We start from the raw sequence: 21,412 nt of genomic DNA on the forward strand, positions 1-21,412 counted from the left end.
AAATGTATGCCGGTTGAGCAGAAAACTTTGACAGAGAAGCGACAAAAATGTACAATGAACGAAGATAATATTGATGTTACAGAAAGGTTTTATGAGGCTAACTCACGCCTTAAACGGTAAATTACAAGAGAACTTTGCAAGCATGTTTACACAAAGGGATTCCAGACGTACTCTTCTATAATCTCAGGTAGGTACAACCTCGCTAGGTGAGGGAGAAAGCCGCATAAGATATGTTCCTATAGCAATACACAGCAGTATAAACTGAACGAAACAAAACAGCGAAACCCTACTGGCCGTAGATTGCAGCTGCAGGACTTCAGAACAATTGGACAGCTCTTTGCACTGCACCTGTAGCTTCTCTGCCATCTCCTCTAACACCGTTGCTCTGTTTTCGGTGTGTCGGAGTTTAAGTGCGAGCTGCTTGTAGTCTTCAGATAGAGACTTTTGCGCTTCGTATAGAGCCATTTGATCCTCGGGCAAAGTTACTGAGGCTTGATAAGCTCTTGTCTGGATGGTGCACCGAATCTCTGCGTCCATCTTCTCCTGGTACAGTTGATCTAGTTCAGATTGCAACAATAGCAGGTTGGTATTCTCAATTGAGGTTGCTTCGAGTTCATGTATTCTTGAAGCCTTCTCCTTGATCAGTGCTGATGCCTCCCCGAATCTAAACTCAAGACGTTTTATCCTTTCATTTACTTCTTCAATAGGTTCCTCGAGATGGTCTGACCCACTCCACTCATCATCATGGACATCAAAATCATCAGTTGCTTCTTTTCCAATTGCCATGATTTTTTCTATCTCTGCAACATGCATAGGAGAAATGACTATATTAGATAGAGCATTATATAGAAGGTGATAATATTTCAATCCACTATATATGAAATGTAACCATGCTGCTTTAACAAATGAAACGAAAAGGAACTTGTCTAGGGGGGAAAAACATATCAGGACAAACCTCTGAAGTCTGTTAGGATATGCTTCTAGAATAAGGCGACATAATTCTACTTACAGATTGGAGCAATAGTTCCTTGCCAATATGTCTATTCGATTTAGTGTTCCTTCACTCCCCTAGGAATCCATTCCCCCCGTTGAATCTGGGAATATGGAGAAGCGCTTGGCATTTTTCTAACCAATAAATTGTTCGCGCTGAACATAATGATAGACATAGACTTCTTAAGTCAGAGGATTGAGATAATAATCAACTAACATTATGCTAATTGTCAGATAGATACTAAATGCTAGTTGAATGGATAAAATCACTTGCAGGCAACAGATGAATAGATTCATTGGACATTTAGTATGCAACTTTTTTCCGTGCAGCATATAGTTCAGCCATTTATATAAACAACCCTCAGACAATTGACCAGTACATAGTGCAGCCAGAGTTAATTTCTTTCCGAGTTGCTAAGTAGCAGCCAAATCCTGAATTATAACTCTGAAGCATAAAGAAATATTGGCAATGTGGACTTCAAATCCGAACAGATGCAGCCAGACAAAACTGTATCTGACAAATAATTGTGATTAGACAGACATTTCATACAAAGTTGAGATTGAATAGCAAGGATTGGGGAAGAATCATAAGCTTCTGAATAAATTGTTACATTTATGCGATCAGGTGGTGCATGGAAATAAACTGACAATTTGACCATACCATTCTCAAGTGCTTCCTGTGTTCTCTGAAGAAGTGACAAAGTTGATTCATTGTAATAATCAGCACCAAAATGCATCCTTCCATTCTGCCCCTTCCCTACACTCACCTCCTCGGATGTATCTTCGACACCATCCCCAGGATCAGCACTTATCTGGATGGATCTACCTACCACACTACTGCCATTCTCTTTGCAGTAACCAGTCGATCGAACCTCCTCGCTTGGTTGCTCCTCATCACTGTGATCACAGTAATCAGAGAAAACCTTATGAACACCATTGAGGCCGCCACCCAATTGCCGGGCCTTCAAGGCGTTCGAGCTGCGGAGGTCAGACTCGACGCTGGACCGCGAGTTATCAGCCTCGGCGGAGACGGCGGCGCTGTAAGCAACCCTCGGCCTGTCGGCGCGCGAGCGCGCCGCGCGCGGGTTCCTGCCGTGCAGAGAGGCGCCGCCCGGGACGCGGGGGCGCGACACCCTGTCCCGCTCGCGCTGGAAGAGCAAGGCGTGCTCGTGGCGCGGGAGCACGCGCGGCGCGCTCGCGGCGGTGGAGGACCTGCTGCTCCGGCCCTCGCTGTTGTCGGACTCGGCGCCGCCCGCGCCGACCGAGAACCCGGCGGGTGCGATGAGGAGGCCGAGGCCCGGGTCCAGCTTCGCCGGCGGGACGAGGCGGGACTCGACCGAGGCGGTGGAGCTCTCCGCCTCGACGGCCGGCGGCGGCTCGTGCTTCCCCTTCGGCGCGCCGGCAGCGACCGGGAGCCGACGCTTGTGGAGCTGCGCGGAGTCCTCATCCCCGGCGCCGCTACCACCGACGGCGGCAGCGGTGGCGGCGGCGTAGCCCTCCCTCTGCTGCTCATGTTCCCGCCGGATACGCCGCCAGCGACGCAGCCCGCGGCCCTTGGTGGCGGCCGCCGCGGGAGAGCTCTTGGCAACAGCCTCCACCGCCGGCGCTGGGGACTCCGCGGACGACTCGACGGGGCCGTTAGACACGCTATCCATGCTTCGTATCAGTGGAGGAGTAGACCAACCGCGACGCTGGCAAGAGGAGGAGCGAGCTCTAGGGAGCGGAGGCCATGGCTGGTTCTCGCCTCGTGACGAGATCCCAGTTGCCAGGCCAAATCTTGCTAATCCAGGGGCGGCGCGTTGGTTGCGTCAGCTTCTATTCCTCCAGAAGCCCTCTAGCCACTTTTTAAAATTCAACTCAATTCCGAATTGATTTAGTATCTATATTCATAGAGATACGATAAACTCAGAAAGTCATTCGAAATTCATCAATATTCACAATAGCCAAATTAACAGGAACTCAATGCGAACTACCACACTCCCGATAGGCTTGTACAACACGACGTGCCAATGCTGTTCAAGATTTTCCCTAAAATTTGACCATACGTTACTCCTGTAGGAGGGGGGGGGGGGGGGAAATAAAATATTGGTTTCGCAAATGTTCGTGCACGAACTACTTCATCGTTTCAAATTTACATCTTTCTATTTTATTTTAAATCAAACTTCTCTATTTTTTTTAAAAAACTACATAAGTTTGTATAACGTTACACTACTTTCATTAGATACATGGTATGACATATTTTTCATTTGCCATCTAGATATTAAATTATTTAAAAAAAATTGACCAAAGTAAGTTTAACTTAGAACTACTTTATAATTTTAAATGGGGAAAATAATGGTACAAAATCCATTTCCATTCACTGGTGGAAAAACTACACGTAATCCCGGTTGGTAAGATGCATATATCTCAAAAATGCAACCAGGACTAATCACTCTGGACTAAAGGTCCTCCGTTTAGTCCCAGGTAAAATATTCGGGACTAAAGGGGCCGCCATGCAGGCGCACGAAGACTTTTTTCTTTTTACCCTGAATTTTTTTCCATATTAATGATAATTGTTGCTTCACTTTTTATATATATATACACACCTACACGTATACATCCTCAGCGTACACTACTTACACATATACGCTCATATTGTATGCATGTCATATATATATTTCACGATAGTATAGGCATAATATTAATTATAACTACTATATATACAATTCTTAGTATATTATACACATCAAACTAGTATTAATACAATTAGTATATATACAATAATTCTTCCTCTTAATTCTTAGGACCCTCCCGTCGTGGTGTTGCTCGGTTCGGCTATTGAATGCCCATCGTAATAAAATTCTCTTTTAAGATTTATCACCTCGTCCACCAAAAATACTATGAGTGCTTCTAGGGTTGCTAAAAGCCTTTCCTTCTCCAAGAGTTCTTCGCGAATCCACAACATTTGTAATTTGGAAATATGTGAATGTTACACCAACAATTAAATAAAAGGAGTTAGAAAATAATTAATAATTAATAGGTTTATTTTATGTACTTTTATATCGTTCAATAGCACCTTGTCCCTCACGAAATGGTGTTTGTGCTCATAGATGTAGTATCCACATAAATTATTCACTTGTTCCTATCGCAAGCACTTTAGTGGAAAAAACAAGTTATGAAATATTCGTGTTATAGGATGTACAAAATATACAAACTTCATATATACCGAAAAAATTGTACTGAATGTAAGTTTTTTCTTTAAAATCACCATGGTGAGCCTTACGGAATCGTTTCCATACTCTACGAATTAAAATAATGAATGATACAGTGTTAGGTGAAAATTTAGTAAACAAACTTTTGCATAGAGATAAAGATGATAAATTATTACAAGTTAAGCATATATTGAATGTGTTGGTACTCGTTCTTTGGTTTCCTCAACGAATCAAACATAATAAATTGATTTTATCAATCATAATTATAAGGAGAATCCAGTAAAAACTGCGCATATAAATTTTCATAATAGAACTATCTAAATAAGGAAAGAAAAACGAAAATAGACGATACCCACACTTACTTAAAGTTGTAAGGCTTGTATGTATGTTTGTAATTTTGTTGCTCCAAGAATTTGTATATTGCGTCCATTGTAGGCTTTGGTTGATCCCATATCTGCCCTTGGTTAACAAGCACCGGATCCATGAAGCCAAAGTTGAAGTAAGATTCTCAACGGCATCTCTGATTTTGCATCCTACATAAAATGAATTTTGTTGCTCCAAGAATTTGTATATTGCGTCCATTGTAGGCTTTGGTTGATCCCATATCTGCCCTTGGTTAACAAGCACCGGATCCATGAAGCCAAAGTTGAAGTAAGATTCTCAGCGGCATCTCTGATTTTGCATCCTACATAAAATGAAAGACAAAGTTAGTGGGACGACACACACAATAATGAGCTAGGCCAAAATTAACATCTAATAAATATACACTTACAGAACCCATGCACTGATAACAGAGACATCAAGGGCATCTTAATGGTACAATTCATAAATATCCTTGAATTTCAACCACAGCAGTTTCTCACCTTCACTGAAAAAAATCAATCGGCTTGAAGAGCGAACACGGTCCTTTCATTGGTCAACTGCTCCATGTCCTACTGATGGAATTCGTACATCTTAGTTGTGAGCTTCCGTACCAATTCAGGTCTGAGTAGAGGCTTGCCTAACTCAAAGAGCCATTTAGGTACAGTCTTTTCTGGAGATGGCGGCTCGGCTTGCCCTATAACTTCAGCAAGTGAGAGATTTGTCTCTTCCATAAACTAAATGACATCAATTTGTTGTTCTAAAAGCAAAACTGCTATAGCTTGAGCGTCTTTATCTCCTAGCTGATCTTGCTACCTGAGCTGGGGGATAGTATGACCGGATGACGACTCTCCTCGATTTTTCTTCTGCCAAGGCTTTAAGTAACGAGCGATCGTAGTTCAATAGTAGTTTCTCATAATATTTTTTTGCATGCCAATAAAAAACTTTAATTTGGCTGGATCTACTGGCTTTGGCTCTATCATCTTCGTTTTTCTTTGTTCAGCGCATGCTTGGAAGAGCTCCCTCACATGTGCTTGAGATGCCTCCTCCAATTTCTCAGGAGTCATATCGCCTGCTAGCTTATTTAGACTTCTTTGTTTTCTTTCTCGGTTCTTTCGCCTTTGGCTACCTTTGGCTTGGAAGGCGGTGGTCGCGACTTCTTGAGAGGTGCTGCAAGTGGTTCCTAGCTCGCACCAAACTTTAGTCCCAACGCTGCAGACGATGATTGAGGAGGGGTGTTTTGGTCATCGTCGCTTCCGCAATCTAGTCCCGGTTGGAACTACTAGTCCCAGATCCCAGCTGGTAACACCAACCGGGACTAAATGTCCTACCAGATTTTCTCGATGCTTCTAACCGTTACAACCGGGATAAAGAGGGCTCTTTAGTTCATCGGAAGTGGCCGTCGGCGGTGGAAATTTGACATGGGACTAAACTTGCTTTAATTCCGAATCAAAAAATAACCTTAACAAATGTCCTGGATGGAATATCATCTCTATCCTAGCACAAGTGTAGAACCAACATGTTTGGAGACAAAATCACTCGGCTCACGGCTAGCGGGCTGGAAACGAAATCACAATTTCCTGCATGTGGTTTTCCTTCCATCTGGCGACCCACCAGCACAAGGCTCTTTGCCGCGCCACCACGACGGTGAAAAGCACTGTACTCGTGGCTTGTTTCCAAGCCCAAGCCGCCATGCGCCCTCATTTCCTTGCACATGTGGGGGTGGATCCCTAAAATTCATATCACATCGAATATTCGGAGGCTAATTAGGAGAACTAAATATGAACTAATTATAAAACTAATTACACAGATGGAGGCTAATTCACGAGATGAATCAATTAAGCCTAATTAATCCATCATTAGCACATCTGCACATGTTTACTGTAGCATCACATTGTCAAATCATGAACTAATTAGATTTAATAGATTCGTTGCGCAAATTAGTCTCCATCTGTGCAATTGGTTTTTTAATTAGTCTATATTTAATACTTCTAATTAGTATTTAAACATTCGAAGTGATAGAAATTTGTGGAGGGACTAAAGAAACAAACATCTTTGGAATTTCTCTTCTGAGCATTCTTCTTTCTGAATCGTTTTCTTCTCTGAGCGTAAAAGGAGAAAGTATTCCCTCGATCTGGATTCTGGGATCTCGAACTCGAACCAACACCAGCACACCCGGCATCGGCGCATGGCATGCCCTCGCGCTGGCCGCATGCGGTCGGGGAGCGCCGACACGTAGCGAGCGGATGAGACGCGGGGCGGACAGGTGGGCCGTCGAACGTGGTCGAACATGCTCACCGTCTGCTGATTCACGACGAGTGATTATTCTTCGGTCGGTTGCTGCTGGCAGCGAAGGAAGCCGGCAGTCTGCATGACGCCAGGAGCCCAGGACTGCTGGCTGCCACGCGTCCTGAGCTGCCACATTGGCGATCTCTCTCTGTTTTTTTTTTCCTTTCTTTATGTTCCGTACTGCTGCTGCAGCGTACGTGGGGCTGGGCTGTAACGAGCAGAGTGCGTGCAGGAAGAAACAGGGAAGTAGCAAGCAGGCCACCGCGAGCGTTGTCAACCCAGCCCAGTGGGCCGTGGAACTCCATCGAGCCCACCCCACGAATCAGTCGACGACTCAAGAGCTGCCGGGCCCGGCCGGCAGTGGCGACGCCATGGGCTGAAATGGCGTCATAACTGGCGGACCCCATCGTACCCTACCTGCCGCGGCGCCATACGCGCCGACGGATCCGGGCCACCCGGCTCCGGCCCCGCCCACGCGCTCTCCCTCGACGCAACAACCGGCGGAACGCTGACAGGCTCCCACGCCTTCGCTCGCGCGCGCGATCAAGCAAGACTCGCCATTCTCCCATCACCAGGGCCGGCTCTAGGGCCATGCCGCCGAGGCGACGGCCGGGGGCCCATGGCAGAGGGGGGCCCAACATATAGTACGTGCAAAAAGCCTCCCACGCCTGCAGTCCTACGCGGCTGCGCGCGACGAAGTCGAGGAGACGGGAGGCCACCATGGCAATTGAGGAGACGGGAGTCGGAAGGCCAATAGGCAGGAACATAATTAATTGAATGACTTAATCCTCAAATCGTGGTTTTTTTGGCTGCAGAACATCTCTGTTGCGTGCCCCCCTCGTCGCTCCCAAGGCTTGGGCTACCGGCCACTTACGCCTAACGGCGGGATGGCTCCACGGGGTGCTCTTCAAGGATTAAATATCTAATGTTAGTATTATTATCTCCTTTATCATATTGCAAATGAAAAAATATATTTAACCTAAAGTGCTCATAATATCAAGTTCGCTCGAGGGTTCTATGATCCGGCCCTGCCCATCACCATCCCGATGGGTGCTACTCCACGTTATATTATTCCTTGTTATGGGGATACGAATAAAGCTTTGGATAAGAAATTTTGGATAAGAAATAAGTCCAAATTACTCTCTTCAAGTATAACCAAAGTCTGGATAACCGTTAAAGTATTTTTTTTCTCACTCCACCGCCTAAACTATGTCATTTGCTTTAATTTACCCCTTAACACATTCTCTATGTACAAGTGGAATCTTAAGTTTAAATTTTGCAAGATGATAGAAGATATCAAAAGGCATGTTAGAAAAATATATCATAATTTTTTTATCATTATTTTGATGGGGTAGGATATTTAATAATAAAATTGTTCTTGAGATACAAAATTATATAGAAAATAAAGATGGAAAATTCATGAAATATATTTTTAATATATATTATGATGTTCATTACCACCCTGCAGAGTCTCAAATTAAAATTCAACTTGTATATGGAGAAATAAAAAGAACAAATTGCATTATAGGGTAGGTTAAATTAAATAGTATAGTTTAGGGAGCAAATTGAACTAAAATATAGTTTAGTGCTGTACCTAAAGGAGTAGGAAAAGCATCACGAAGCTAAAACTGCACGCGCTTGTTGCAAGCGCTGCTAGCGCGCGACGGGTCCACCCGCGGGAGCCGCGTTCGAGCTAGGACCGGCGCTCCGCACAGCCGTGCATGCAACATGCCGTTGCACGTTTCACTTTTTCTATTCTTTCCCATTATCTATTTTTTCCATTCAAACATTTTTCATAAGATTTTGTACGCATGTGGATATTATTTATATATATAAGTTATGTGTATATATTGTCTAATAACGTTCTCATATAAGATGTGGTAAAAATTATGCGCTTAAGTTGTATAAGTCATGAAAATTGTGCTACAAAATTAACACGTGAGAGGTTGTCAAAAAAAGTTATACATATAATTTGTATGTATAACTATCTAAAAATAAAAAAATAGAGTTGTCTTTGAGAAATTTGAAGTTATGCGCATAAGTTGTGCATGTCATCAAAGTTATGCTAAACAATCATCTCATAAGTAATAAGTTATATGTCAGAGTTATAGTTATATGTAAGAGTTATGCGTATAAGTTACGATAGTCTAAAAATGGAATATTCGCGGGAATTAAAACTTTCCCAAAATGGAAAGTTCGAAGGGAGCGGAGAGGTAGTCAGGATTCGAGCGTTGCTAGCCCTCCCGGGGCACGCGCCCTGTTAATTAGGGATGCCCGTCACGCGAAACAAAGAAATTCACAGTGCAAGTATTGTATAACAAGGTGTCCTGCGCAAATAGCGTGGGTATCTAGTTCTTTTACCAATATTTATGTTGTAGTTTTACTTTAAAACTATATGCAAATAATTTTTCAAATGGTGCCATTGTAATTTTTTTCAAATGGATCAAATTGAGGTCAGTCATATTGTGTGGAGTAGTTTTTGTTCAAGAGAAAAGAAAATTTCTTACATAGAAACAATTTTTTTGTATTTTCCTGACACCTCATGTTTATCTTACATGGAACACTATTTCCATGAATTTAATTTTTTTTACCGGTGATGCACACTTTTTCCTTGAGAGTTTTAGTTATAGTGCATGAAAACTTATTTTTCTAGGATTTTTAGAAAAAGATCTAGATGATTGGCTCAATCAATACCAATAATCACATTTCTTTTCTTTATTCTCCAATTTAGGTTGCTAAAGCCCCTTGCATACATACTCCCATATTGCCTTAAGACTGCTACACCTTTTTCCCAACACGTGTCATGAATGGGGTCTACAAATTCATTGTTCGGAGCTGGCAAGGTATAGTGCTTCTGCTCCCAAGGAGATTTACCCCGCTATGTTGCGATCATCGAGATGCATCGTTGATGCTTCACAGTGCATGCGGTTTCCTCTTTACGAACACTTTCTGTAGCTTTATATGGATAGGCATGCATGCCAAACATCGACTTCCATGTTGCCAGATTACATCAATGTTCCATGCGTGATTGCATCATCTATCATTCTATCTCTCCTTAATTTTTGTAGATATCAGACATTTGCTGATCACAATGCTACATAGCAAGGCATCACCATCTTGCTACTTCTCCTTATCACCGGAGTTGATCACGGGTGATATCAACCTTGTGATTGGGCTAGGATCATATCATGGTTATGACATAATTGTACTATCGCTCTATTATTGTTGTGCTCCTAATCTTTGTATGCTAGTTATTGTTTCACTTTCCAAGTCTTGAAACTCTTGTCACTTTCTAGATCAAAGTTATTGATTGTGCATTTGTTCTCTGTATGCTGCTATGTGGCTACACTTTTTCATGGCCAACCTACTATTTTTCTCCGCAGTTGTCAACACCCATGTGATCTTTTTCCTCCCCTTTCTTTTGATCATAGTTGTTCTTGTAAGCTATTGTCATTAAGTTGTGCTTCTTCATGGTTATCGTCATGCTCCTTAATCACCTTTTAGTTCGGAATAATGCTAAGCAAAGCTTTAGACTGCTGTTGTCCCTTGTGCCATCATCAGTGGCACTCATGTTTTGATATGTTGACAATGTGACAAAGGGACGTCAAGGTTCGATGAATGCCATAGTCGAGCACAACTTAGCTATTGATCCCTGAAGATTTATCTATAATATCTAATCTTCATATTTATTCATAGCTAGACCGGAAGTAGAAGCATGCATTTTTCAATTGTTTTCCAAAGTAACACAGTAGTAAATTTCAAGGTCAAAAGGTGGCAATTACCATGACGTATAAAAACGACGCAACTGCTTAAGTGATATGTACACATCTGCAGTACCACGCAACTGCTTAAGTGATATGTATACATATGTAATACAGATAATTGTTAATCGGTTATAAAAGCAACCAAGGAAGGTGCACCAGTAGTGGTAGTATTACGAAAACAAATGGTTATCATGAAAAAGTTTAGGTACGTGGGCTCTTTATTTAAGTAATTTGTTTCCACATATCATTGGAAACTAACATACCATATTTCAGTATTTTCCTTGTGAGTTAATCATTTATTTTTTGTGTGCATGGAATTTTTATTTCTTCTTCTATTGCCTTCAAAATTCATATAGAATACTACCATTTCCTATTACTTTAGTTCCCAATTCAACTATATTAATCTAACCATTAGATTATCATATAAATCAATATTTTATATCATTTCTTATTAGTGTGGCACTTTTAGGCCATATTTCTAAATTAGCTTCAATTATTTTATTTTACATGGGCTATTTACATATGTAATTTGGTTCCCAATCTCAATATAAAATGAAAAATAAATTTTCATTATTTTCTATTAAAATTTAATGCATACTTTTTGTTTACCTATGTTGCTTAAACATTCCTGTAAAAATTAATTACTAATCTTCTTTTTTTTAATTATAGATTTAGATATTTTATCAATAATATTTGACACAAAATATTTGTTATTTGTTTACTTCAAATTTAATTTTTTATTATTTGCCTTCGGCATATACTCTTTATTTAGCTAGTTTGCTTCTTAATTCGTGTACACATCAACTACTAATTTTCGTATTTGGCTAATTCTAAATTTAGTTGTTGTTAATCATATTTGATAGGATATGGATTCTTTTATCAACAGCTAATTTTATTTTATTTTAAATTCTAAATTTAACTATTTACTAATCATATTCGGCATGTACTGTGCTAGCTTCCTTATGTTTTATTAATTCTGGATTTAACAATTTACTAATCATACTTGACATGGACTCTTTCATCAACTCCTAATTTCCATATTTTTAATTCCGAATTTAACTATTTACTAATCATATTTGACATGGACTCTTTTCGTCAACTCCTAATCTCCTTAGTTTTAATTCCCTGATTTTAGTTATTTACTAATCATATTGAACTTGGACTCTTTGGTCAAATTTTTATTCCGAAAATAGTTATTTATTAATAGGATTTGATATGGACTCTCTGAGTTATTACAAACTGTTAGATCTTCATAAATTCTACGGTGTATATTCTTCTCTTTTTTCCGATTAATGTGGGAATTTCTAAACCCTCTTGACGAACGTGGTAACTTTTTCTAACACTCCCTTAACAGACAATGGGGACGTCAATGGGGGCGGAAGTTTTGGTGTGAGGGAAAAACAACACTTTCTAAAATGCTTTTTTGCCGCTACTTTTTTCACCGTGAAACTTGCGTATACCCGCTCCCTAGAAAATAGCGTTGATTAAAATTACCGGCCAAAACTTTCCATGCCCGTCAATTGCTATTGACCCTTCCAAAAATACTCCCACGTGTTCCCCTCTCATCTGTTCTGCTAGGATACTTCCAAAAATGATCCCACACGTTCCATTGTGTCATCAATTGCTAATGCTAATGACCCTTCCAAAAAAATTCCCCCATCATCCTCCTCTGATCTGTTGGTGTGCTAGGATCCTCGCGCGATTGTCCATCGTTCAGGGCACGTACGTCCTCTTTTTTATATGGACTCTTTGATCGTTAGATCCTCATAAAATTTAATAGTGTATATTTTTCTTCTTTTCAATTAATATAGGAATTTCGACGTAGTGTCTTCTTTCAATATTATTGTATTAGTTGATATCGTTTCCTGAAAACCATGCGGCCGACTGTCAGGTGGACGCCGCGGGTTGGGCGTTTACGTTCCTCACAACATTTTTCCGGTGGGCGAACCACACCCAACGAGAGCGTCTTCTTTTGACGCTTTTGCGCTGGGACCGCGCGGGACCCTGGGACGGGGCGCTCGCGTGTCGGTCGCTTCCACGGTTCCACCCAACTCTGCCTCGTCGACCTTTCTCGCTGGGCTTGCCCGGTCGCTGCCGCCGGTGCACGGCACCCGGCGTCCGCGCCGCTGCGCCGTACACAACAGGCGGCGCGAGCACCGAGCGGTGGCGCTGACGGCTGGCCTGACGACGCCACGCGGGGGAACATGGACGCATGGTGCCGACCGGTGGGAGCGTGCAGTGCTCGCCGCCGCCGGAGCCATACTGCACCGCGCGCCGCCCGCCCATGCTCAGCCTCCTTCCCGAGGCTTATCCCAGCGCATGGGCCTCCCATGCCTCCGCCCCGGGCCCCCGCCGTGTCCATCCCCGGTTGGCATTCCCCGCACGGTACGCGCTCGCCCCCGTGCACGCTGGCCATGGCGATGCCCAGCCCCAACGGTCGGCCTCGCCGGCGCTGCGCACGCACTCACCACTTGCTCGGGGGTGGCGTGCACGGGATTCGCTCCGCTCCGGCACGTTGCGTCCCTCCCCTAACCATCTGCGATCGCGACCTGCGCGCGCACGGGTCGCTTGTCGTTGTGGGCATCGGCATTGCCGGACGTACGCCGCGCGTGTACCATACCAGCGCACATGTCGGGTGTCGTCTCGTACTAAAAAAACAACGCGATCATGGTCGCACAGCTGTTGAGAGAAGGACCTGCAGATGCAGATGCGCAGATCGCAATACAGCAACGGGAATGAGAATTCAATGCGCTGTATGCGGCCAATTCGGGACACACAAAGTATAGCTACACACGATCCGACGCTCTCAGCTTGCGAAAAAAACCAGAAACGAAGCGAAAGGGAAAAATCTTATTGAAAGCACCGAGACGACCAGACGGAATGGAAACGCGGATCAGCAGCAGCACAAGACCTCGACGATCTCTCAGACGAGGCGGCGGCAGATGGTGACGCCGTCGGCGATGGCGAGCTGGCAGACCTCGATGCGTTCGTCGGCGGAGAGGCGGACGTTGAGGTCCCTGATGGCGGCGGAGAACCTGCGGTCGAGGTCGGACATGGGGGTGTCGGGCGGCATCGCCACGGTGCCCGCCCACAGCGTGTTGTCATACACGATGGTGCCGCCGACCTTCACCAGGCGCAGCAGCTGCTCGTGGTACTTGACGTAGTTGGGCTTGTCGGCGTCGACGAACGCGAAGTCGAACGCCCCCACGTTGGCCTCGTCGGCGAGGAGCTTGTCGAGGTGGTCCAGCGCGGGGCCCTCGCGGAAGTCCACCTTGTGCGCGACGCCGGCCTTCTCGATGAAGGGGCGGCCGATCTCGTAGTACTCGCGGTCGACGTCGATGGCGATGACCTTGCCGTCGTCGGGGAGGGCGAGGGCGGTGGCCAGGAGGGAGTAGCCCGTGAACACGCCCACCTCCAGCGTGTTCCGCGCGCCCGTCAGCTTGATGAGCATCCGGAGCAGCTGCGCCTCGTCGGGCGACGACTGCATGAACCCCCACCGGTGCTTGTCCGTCACCAGCCGCAGCTCCCGCATGCACTCCGGCTCGTGCGGCAGCACCGACGTGTCCAGCACGTACTGCACCCATCGATCGTCCAGCCATCAGTCAGGGAACGAAGAGGGAGGGAGAAACATTGCCAGCGCGCGTCTTGCAATCGGTTCATGATCACAAAATCATCGGCTAACAGATACTACTAAGTGGTCTGCTCGTTGGGAATTGAATTACCTTGTACAGGGCCTCGCTCTTGAGAAGCGTCTTGTTGCTGCTGTCGAGGCCTTCGTGGACCTGGGCCATGGTGTCGCCGCCGGCCGCCATGGATCTCTCTGTCTCTCGCCGCCTTACTTTCTCCGCGAGGTTGCAGGTGGCAGTGCTTGATTGCTTGCTAGCTAAGCTCACAGGGTCGCCCACTGCTCGGCCTCGCAGCGATACTCTATTTATGAGCTGGGAGGCCCGGGAGTTTAGCAGGGTTGGTGTGTGTTGCCTGATTGCTCTCGGCACCATTATTCCTAACCTTCGTATAAAGCAAAGGCGAGTGCCTTAGACTTTACACTCCGGCGCTCTCACCAACTCTCTCCTTCCTGGAAACCAAAGACATTTCCCTCTCATGTTGCTGTTGACCCACCAAACCTCCTCAAGCATTCACCTTTTCCATTCTATTAACGTTTTTTTTTATTCTTTTTTTGATTGAGGAGAACACATGGATCGAGCACCCGTCGTTGTGGCAGTCCACGAACGCACGATCCCGGGGTTCATTCCTACCACCGCCACCGCCACCTGCCGCGACCTACCCACTCCCCGATCCGCCTGTCGTGGATAGGATTCTTTTGCGTAACAAGTGGCCAGTGGCTGCGCCCTTGCTCTGGTGTTGGTGTTGGTGCGGTCGTTCCAAGAAGCGCAGGGGGTAGGAGACGTTCAGCGAAGGCGCGGGCACGGTAGGAATAGCAAATACGAGGGTCGATGTGGATTCGGCACGATTTTTCCCTGCGAGTGGCCCAAGCCCAAGTGGCCGATGACGCGTTTGGAGGCCGGGATTATCTTTTGCTTTGCTGTTTACCTCGTCGATGGCGATGGTCGACGGGTGGGTGGGTGTAGTGTAAAGTCAGCCGGCGACGATATTTTAGTCCCGGTGAGCAGGGCTGGATCAGTGCGGCGTGCACGGTTCAAAGGGAAACATTCAATTCTTTTCCCCGCAAAAAGGAAAAGGGGGAAACCTTATTTAGTGTTAGCAAGCATCGCATTCACGAGGGGGATCATACGAACAGGAGATGTTGGACAGATCTGTGCGACAGAGGCCGGGGCCAGATTTTTTGCGTGCCGTGCCGCGTGGTCGTCGAGACGTTGGGTGCAAGCATACACGGCGCTGTCGGGGCTCCATTTGCGTTGCTGTTGCATACGTGCCGCGGGCACGCAACGCCCTCCTCCGATCTGCACGCCGGCGCACCAGGCCCAGCCAAACGCACAAGGCACAAGCATCGCCCAGCTATCATCAACTCTCGCTTTTGGTGTCGGAACGGAACGAAGAAAAGATGATTAAACGGGATGTTCGGATACGAGGTACTAAATTTTAGAAGGGTCACATCAGATGTTCGGATGCTAATTATGAGGACTAAACATGAGCTAATTATAAAACTAACTGTAGATTCCCTACATCTATTAAGCTTAATTAGGGGGCGTTTGGATACCAGGGGCTAAACTTTAGCCCTGTCACATCGGATGTTCGGTAGGAGGAATAAACATAAGCTAATTACAAAACTAATTGCAGAACCCCTAGGCTAAATCGCAAGACGAATCTATTAAGCCTAATTAATCCATCATTAGTGAATGGTTACTGTAGCACCACATTGTCAAATCATGAACTAATTAGGCTTAATAGATTCGTCTCGCGATTTAGCCTAGAGGTTGTGTAATTAGTTTTGTAATTAGTCTAGGTTTAATACTCCTAATTAGTGTCAAACATTCGATGTGACGGGGCTAAAATTTAGCCCCCTCCTCCCAAACACCCCCTTAATCCATCATTAGCAAATGGTTACTGTAGCACCACATTGTCGAATCATGGACTAATTAGGCTTAATAGATTCGTCTCACGAATTAGACTCCATCTGTGCAATTAATTTTATAATTAGACTATATTTAATACTCCTAATTAGGATCAAATATCCGATGTGATTAAACTGTTTAGGAGCGTGTTTCCAAACACCCTAAAAGGCGAAGCATCACGCACGCGCTTGCATGTGCCGCGACCTGGCCGCCATATGATTGGTCAAGGAAAAAGAGCTGAGCGAATTCTTTTTTCTTTTGAAATAACGAGCTGAGCGAATTCATCCACCCAACCGAATCGCACCGTGCGAGTACGACTACTATCCCACGTCCTGGACGTCCCCCTGTTCCCCGCGCGCCAGAAAATGATGCCGCCAACTTGCCAGCTCGACCGCCACGACGGCGAGGCCGAGGCTTCTCATCTCCGCCCCCGCCGGCTCATCGATCACCCGCCGCGCAACACCCCCCACCCCGGCCCGAACCGCTGAAAGGGACGCGCACCACCAGCCCACCAAGCAGGTCAGGCTCAGGCCACCAACCCTCCTACCCTCCGCGACGTGATGCAGATCATCCGCCGGCCTGCCCCCTATGCCCAACGCGCGGGCGCGTAACTGTCGTGTGGGGCGCGCCGTGCTGGCGAGAGGGACAGCCGCGCCAGTCGGCGTAGGCCTGGGCAAAAATAACCGAACTAAAAAACCGAACCAAAAGAACCGAAAAATTCGGTTTCTTATTCAGTTCCTGATATTGAGGAACCGAAATAACTGAAGAAAATTCAGTTCCTACCCTCAATTAACCGAATTAACCGAAAGAACCGAATTACATGAATTATACTTCACTTACTTGTATTTTGTAAGATTATGTTTGGTTTATGTTTGGTGTTTCATATTTGAACTACTATATATTTGTGTTATATATTTGTGTTACTATACTGCTATTGTTTCCTTATAAATTTTACTATTGAAAATGGATATAGTGTTGCATAAATTTTCCTTAAAACATATATTTATTGTGTCTTGGCCTCTTTCGAAAAATTTCGGTTACTTCGGTTAGAACTGGAACCGAACTGAAATAACCGAAACCGAAATGACCAATTCTGAACATTTTTAGAACCGATATGTTTCTATTTTATAAGAACCGAATTTCTTCGCAACCAAGGAACCGAACCGAAAAGCGAATGCCCGGCTTGCACAGTAGCAAACTGACCGATCTGAAAACGAGGACGATATACATCAACCTCAATCTATGTCCTGTACCGTTGCGTTATTGCGTCTGACAGGTACAATGAGTACGTGTGCAGTGTTTGGTGGCCAAATGGTCGCCATTCTTGTTTATTGGCCCCAAAAATTTGTTTATGTAGCTGGTAGATTGCTAACTTTAACACTTATCACATCGAATGGTAGATACTAATTAGGAGTATTAAATATTGTCTAATTACAAAACTAATTGTACAGATGGAGTCTAATTTGCGAGACGAACCTATTAAGGCTAATTAATCCATCATTAGCAAATGGTTACTGTAGCACCACATTGTCAAATCATGGACTAATTAAACTTAATAGATTCGTCTATCATTAGCAAATGGTTACTGTAGCACCATATTATCAAATCATGGACTAATTAGATTTAATAGATGCGTCAAATTAATAGATTCATCTCGCGAATTAGACTCCATTTGTGCAATTAGTTTTATAATTAGCTCATATTTAGTCCTTCTAATTAGCATCCGAACATACGATGTAACCCTGACTTTAGCACCTCGTATTCAAACATGCCAGATTACTAAAAGTTCGTCTTATAAATAATGGTGGGAATTGTACTAACATCAGCGGCTGCACATCAGTACAGCCCGGTATCGGCAGTTCGACGCTACGTCCTGGCCACTGCGCTCGTACACTGGTTGGCACTCGGCAGGAGGAGCGCTTGGAAGACGGGTGGGGCAACATTGTCGGTGTCATCTGCAGCCGTTGGAGCTGAGGCTTTGACCTGGTGACCATATAAAATATTAAAATCTGAATGCACGGCCGTTTCTCCAGTTTATATTAAAAAATAAATAAGAACGTAAGGCCGGGAGAGCCAGGGCATGTGCCAAAATCCGCAGAATGCAAATATCCAAGCCTCGGCTCCATGCAATTTGTATGTTCGTGACCGTTTAAACTCGTACGGTCAGCGTCAGACGACCAGAGACGAATGGCTTGCAGCGACCGGATAGCAGCCGTGAGCCGCACCCCCCACCAGACTCTTCGACAGAGACGCGAACCAGACCCTCCCCCTACCGGCCACCGAACTCGCCGTCGGTTTCGAGCACCAATGAGGCAATGACCAACCCTGCGCCCACCGTGCTACCGATACCGCTACCACCTACCTACCGGCCGTAGTAGCCCAGGCACGGTGTCACACTCGCACTTGTCTAAATTGGACTGTGGACCACAGGACCATCGACCTAAAACTCCTTGTCACTCAAAACTTCACTGACTTTGCCCACTTGGCGCTGAAAACAGCATGGTTTTCACTGAGTTGGTGACTTTTACATGCAACCACCGAGTTACTAGATGACTCTTATAAATCATTTTGTTCATTTTACATATCTGAATTTCATATGGAATGGATGATGCAGGGATTCCGTTGGTGAATTCAGTGACATCAGTCACGCGCACTTTTGGACCTGCTGTTCTCGATCGGAGATTCCCGAAACTGACGCCACAGAAAGCATCGCCGCCATGCCTCCAAACCTTCGGGAGACCGAGCACCCACCCACCTACTCGCCCAGATGTTCAGTAGACTCTCCGCTGGCCACGCGCTAGCCGGCATCGAGCTTTGCGCGTCGCCGCCGCCGCCCTCGTCACACCGTTCCTGCAGCAATACGGTCCCGGTTTCACCACTACAGGAGCAGGGCGCAAGCCACCCGCGTCGTCGTTCACTCCCCGTCCTCCCTGCGCACTCGATCGCTTGGGCAGCTCGAGAGCGGTTCTCCTCCCCGGTCATTCTCCAAACCTCCAATCTCTTGCCGCTCCCTCACTCGGGCAGCAGAGTGCTCACCATGTCAGTTTCCCAGCGCTTTGCCCATCCAAATTTCAGACGTCTCGCCTTTGCGATTTTGCGTGCTAGAGGGTAGTGCGTAGCTGAACAACATGCTGTTCCAAATGATCAAGGCGCCATTGTTATTCACTTATTCCAATTTCCAATTCAGGCACCACAACTACGAGGGCCAATATCTGACGCCCACGATTCGCAAGACCGAAATCTTATTGAAACCGCCGCGCGCGCGCGCACGGCCGCCGGCGAGGCCGGCCGGCAATCACGCGACGCGGCGGCAGATGGTGACGCCGTCGGCGATGGTGAGCTGGCACACCTCGACGCGCTCGTCGGCGGCGAGCCTGGCGTTGAGGTCCCGTATGGCGGCCACGATCCGCCGGTCGTGGTCCGACAGCGGCGCGTCGGGCGGCAGCGCCACCGTGCCGTCCCACAGCGTGTTGTCGTACACGATGGCGCCGCCGACGCGCACCAGGCGGAGCAGCTGCTCGTGGTACCGCACGTAGTTGGGCTTGTCGGCGTCGACGAAGGCGAAGTCGAAGGCCCCCACGTTGCCCTCGTCGGCGAGCAGCGCGTCGAGGTGGTCTAGCGCGGGGCCCTCGCGGAAGTCCACCTTGTGCGCGACGCCGGCCTTCTCGAAGAAGGGCCGGCCGAGCTCGAAGTACTCGCGGTTCACGTCTACGGCGATGACCCTGCCGTCGCCGGGGAGGGCGAGCGCCGTGGCCAGGAGAGAGCAGCCGGTGAAGACGCCCACCTCCAGCGTGCTCCGCGCGCCCATCAGCTTGACCAGCATCCCCAGCAGCTGCGCCTCGTCCGGGGGCGTCGCCATGTTCCTCCGCTCGTGCTTGTCGGTGAGGAGGCGCAGCTCGCGCAGGCACTCCGGCTCGTTCGGCAGCACCGTCGTGTCCAGGACGTACTGCACGGCGACCAGCCGCCGGCGACGCGTCAGTGAATCACCATGATCGGCGAGAACGAGGAATCAACGGCCTTGGGCTGGTTTTATTTGTCGTGTGATTTACCTTGTACAGGGCTTGGCTCTTGAGCAGCGTCTTGTTGCTGCTGTCGGTGTTGCTGTGGACGTCCGGTACGCCGCCGCCGGTCGCCATGGCTGGATCGCCGCCTCTCCCTGCAGTTGCCACGGTTGCACAGCTGACGGCGGCTTCGCTCGTTGCGTGCTCTGCTAACTGAATTCCGTGGTGTGCACGTGTAAAACCTTATCGTAACCAATAATGCAAAAAAAATGTGTTGGATCCGAAACACGTCAACTCCGTGGTTAAAGCTTACTCTTTTTTTTTTAAAAAAAAGCTGGTTAAAGCTTAATCTATTTGGGTGCTCTCTGGTAGACTCCACTACCCACTAGGCCCTCTCTATAGACAGATAATGATGCTTTCTCCATAAAAAAAGTTAATAATGCTTTGAACATATTCATTTCCTGAAAAGGACCTTTACCATCTTTGGTTTGTATAAAGCGTACCCATCAGGTGTACAACTCACAGGCACGTTTATTTGCTTGGCACCTGACCAGGCGTCCGATTTTGGTCGCTCGGGGCTGAGATCGCTACTTGACCGACAATCTGATTGCCAGGTCTCGATCCAAATAGGCCCGTATTGTTATAAATAAATTTTGGCCCACCTCTTATTCAATTTTCCTTCGCCACCGTCCTTTTCTCTGCATGTAGTGCTGCTCGAGCTCTCCCGCACCGTGGATGCCAAAGGAGACGAAGGTCCACACCATCAGTTACGGCGCCTGGATCAGCTAGCGCTGGAGGTCACCATCTGCGCAAGGATCGTCCTCTTGTTGTATTGTTTTTTTTTTTGAAATAAAGCAGGAGCACTGCTGAACTTGTTGTATTGTAATCTTATTTGCTCGTTGCCATATTTTATAGCCGTGTACACTTATACTATTGATCTGGCTAATCATTGCATCATTTCATTCTGTTTCCTGAGAGAGCTGGACGCACCGGCCACGATGAGGACTCGACGCCTCGGTGTTATCGAGGAGTTGGTGCCAGCGCTTTGGCGCCGACGATCAGCACCATCCTCTCGGCTGCCTGCTCCTTCCACTTCTCTCCTTCCTCTTCCCTGGCCGGTGCGATGTACATGACTGGGGCGGGGCTGGGCGGGAGGGCAGCGCAGCACGCGCTCGCGGGCGAAATGGGAAGCAGCCGAGCGAGATCTCGCCTGCACGAGAAAACCGAGTGGAGGGCGGCGCAATGCATGTTCACACAAGGATTGGGGATCGGGATCGGGATCG

The 21,412-nt window shown here is 46.6% G+C and overlaps 3 protein-coding genes and 1 long non-coding RNA gene across 4 annotated transcripts; 1 reads left to right on the forward strand and 3 right to left on the reverse strand.

Moving 5' to 3' along the window:
* Window positions 1-50: 50 nt before the first annotated feature.
* LOC117860747 (WPP domain-interacting protein 2) lies at window positions 51-2,822 on the reverse strand. The gene is made up of 2 exons (XM_034744123.2): window positions 1,652-2,822; window positions 51-800 (listed from the first exon to the last, which is right to left on the reverse strand). Exons 1-2 carry the CDS (start codon window positions 2,643-2,645, stop codon window positions 184-186), a joined length of 1,611 nt encoding a protein of 536 aa, XP_034600014.1. The 5' UTR covers window positions 2,646-2,822; the 3' UTR covers window positions 51-183.
* A 10,494-nt stretch (window positions 2,823-13,316) lies between these two features.
* LOC117862113 (tricin synthase 1) lies at window positions 13,317-14,617 on the reverse strand. The gene is made up of 2 exons (XM_034745624.2): window positions 14,317-14,617; window positions 13,317-14,168 (listed from the first exon to the last, which is right to left on the reverse strand). Exons 1-2 carry the CDS (start codon window positions 14,590-14,592, stop codon window positions 13,518-13,520), a joined length of 927 nt encoding a protein of 308 aa, XP_034601515.1. The 5' UTR covers window positions 14,593-14,617; the 3' UTR covers window positions 13,317-13,517.
* A 4,643-nt stretch (window positions 14,618-19,260) lies between these two features.
* LOC117861337 (tricin synthase 1) lies at window positions 19,261-20,552 on the reverse strand. The gene is made up of 2 exons (XM_034744875.2): window positions 20,178-20,552; window positions 19,261-20,074 (listed from the first exon to the last, which is right to left on the reverse strand). The coding sequence occupies exons 1-2, from the start codon at window positions 20,262-20,264 to the stop codon at window positions 19,424-19,426; spliced, it is 738 nt and encodes a 245-aa protein (XP_034600766.1). The 5' UTR covers window positions 20,265-20,552; the 3' UTR covers window positions 19,261-19,423.
* Window positions 20,553-20,568: 16 nt separating this feature from the next.
* LOC140223055 (uncharacterized) lies at window positions 20,569-21,062 on the forward strand. Its single transcript, XR_011898453.1, has 2 exons — window positions 20,569-20,743; window positions 20,838-21,062. It is a non-coding gene; the product is annotated as an uncharacterized lncRNA (long non-coding RNA).
* Window positions 21,063-21,412: the final 350 nt, after the last annotated feature.

This window comes from Setaria viridis, chromosome 6 (assembly GCF_005286985.2).
Source record: "Setaria viridis chromosome 6, Setaria_viridis_v4.0, whole genome shotgun sequence".
NCBI classification, from domain to species: Eukaryota; Viridiplantae; Streptophyta; class Magnoliopsida; order Poales; family Poaceae; genus Setaria; species Setaria viridis.

Coding starts and splice junctions, on each gene's coding strand:
- LOC117861337 (XM_034744875.2), bottom strand. CDS start 20,264: ATGGCGACCGGCGGCGGCGTACCGGACGTCCACAGCAACACCGACAGC. Junction 20,075..20,177: donor AGAGCCAAGCCCTGTACAAG/GTAAATCACACG, acceptor GTCGCCGTGCAG/TACGTCCTGGACACGACGGT.
- LOC117860747 (XM_034744123.2), bottom strand. CDS start 2,645: ATGGATAGCGTGTCTAACGGCCCCGTCGAGTCGTCCGCGGAGTCCCCA. Junction 801..1,651: donor ACAGGAAGCACTTGAGAATG/GTATGGTCAAAT, acceptor TGCATGTTGCAG/AGATAGAAAAAATCATGGCA.
- LOC117862113 (XM_034745624.2), bottom strand. CDS start 14,592: ATGGTGCCGAGAGCAATCAGGCAACACACACCAACCCTGCTAAACTCC. Junction 14,169..14,316: donor AGAGCGAGGCCCTGTACAAG/GTAATTCAATTC, acceptor CGATGGGTGCAG/TACGTGCTGGACACGTCGGT.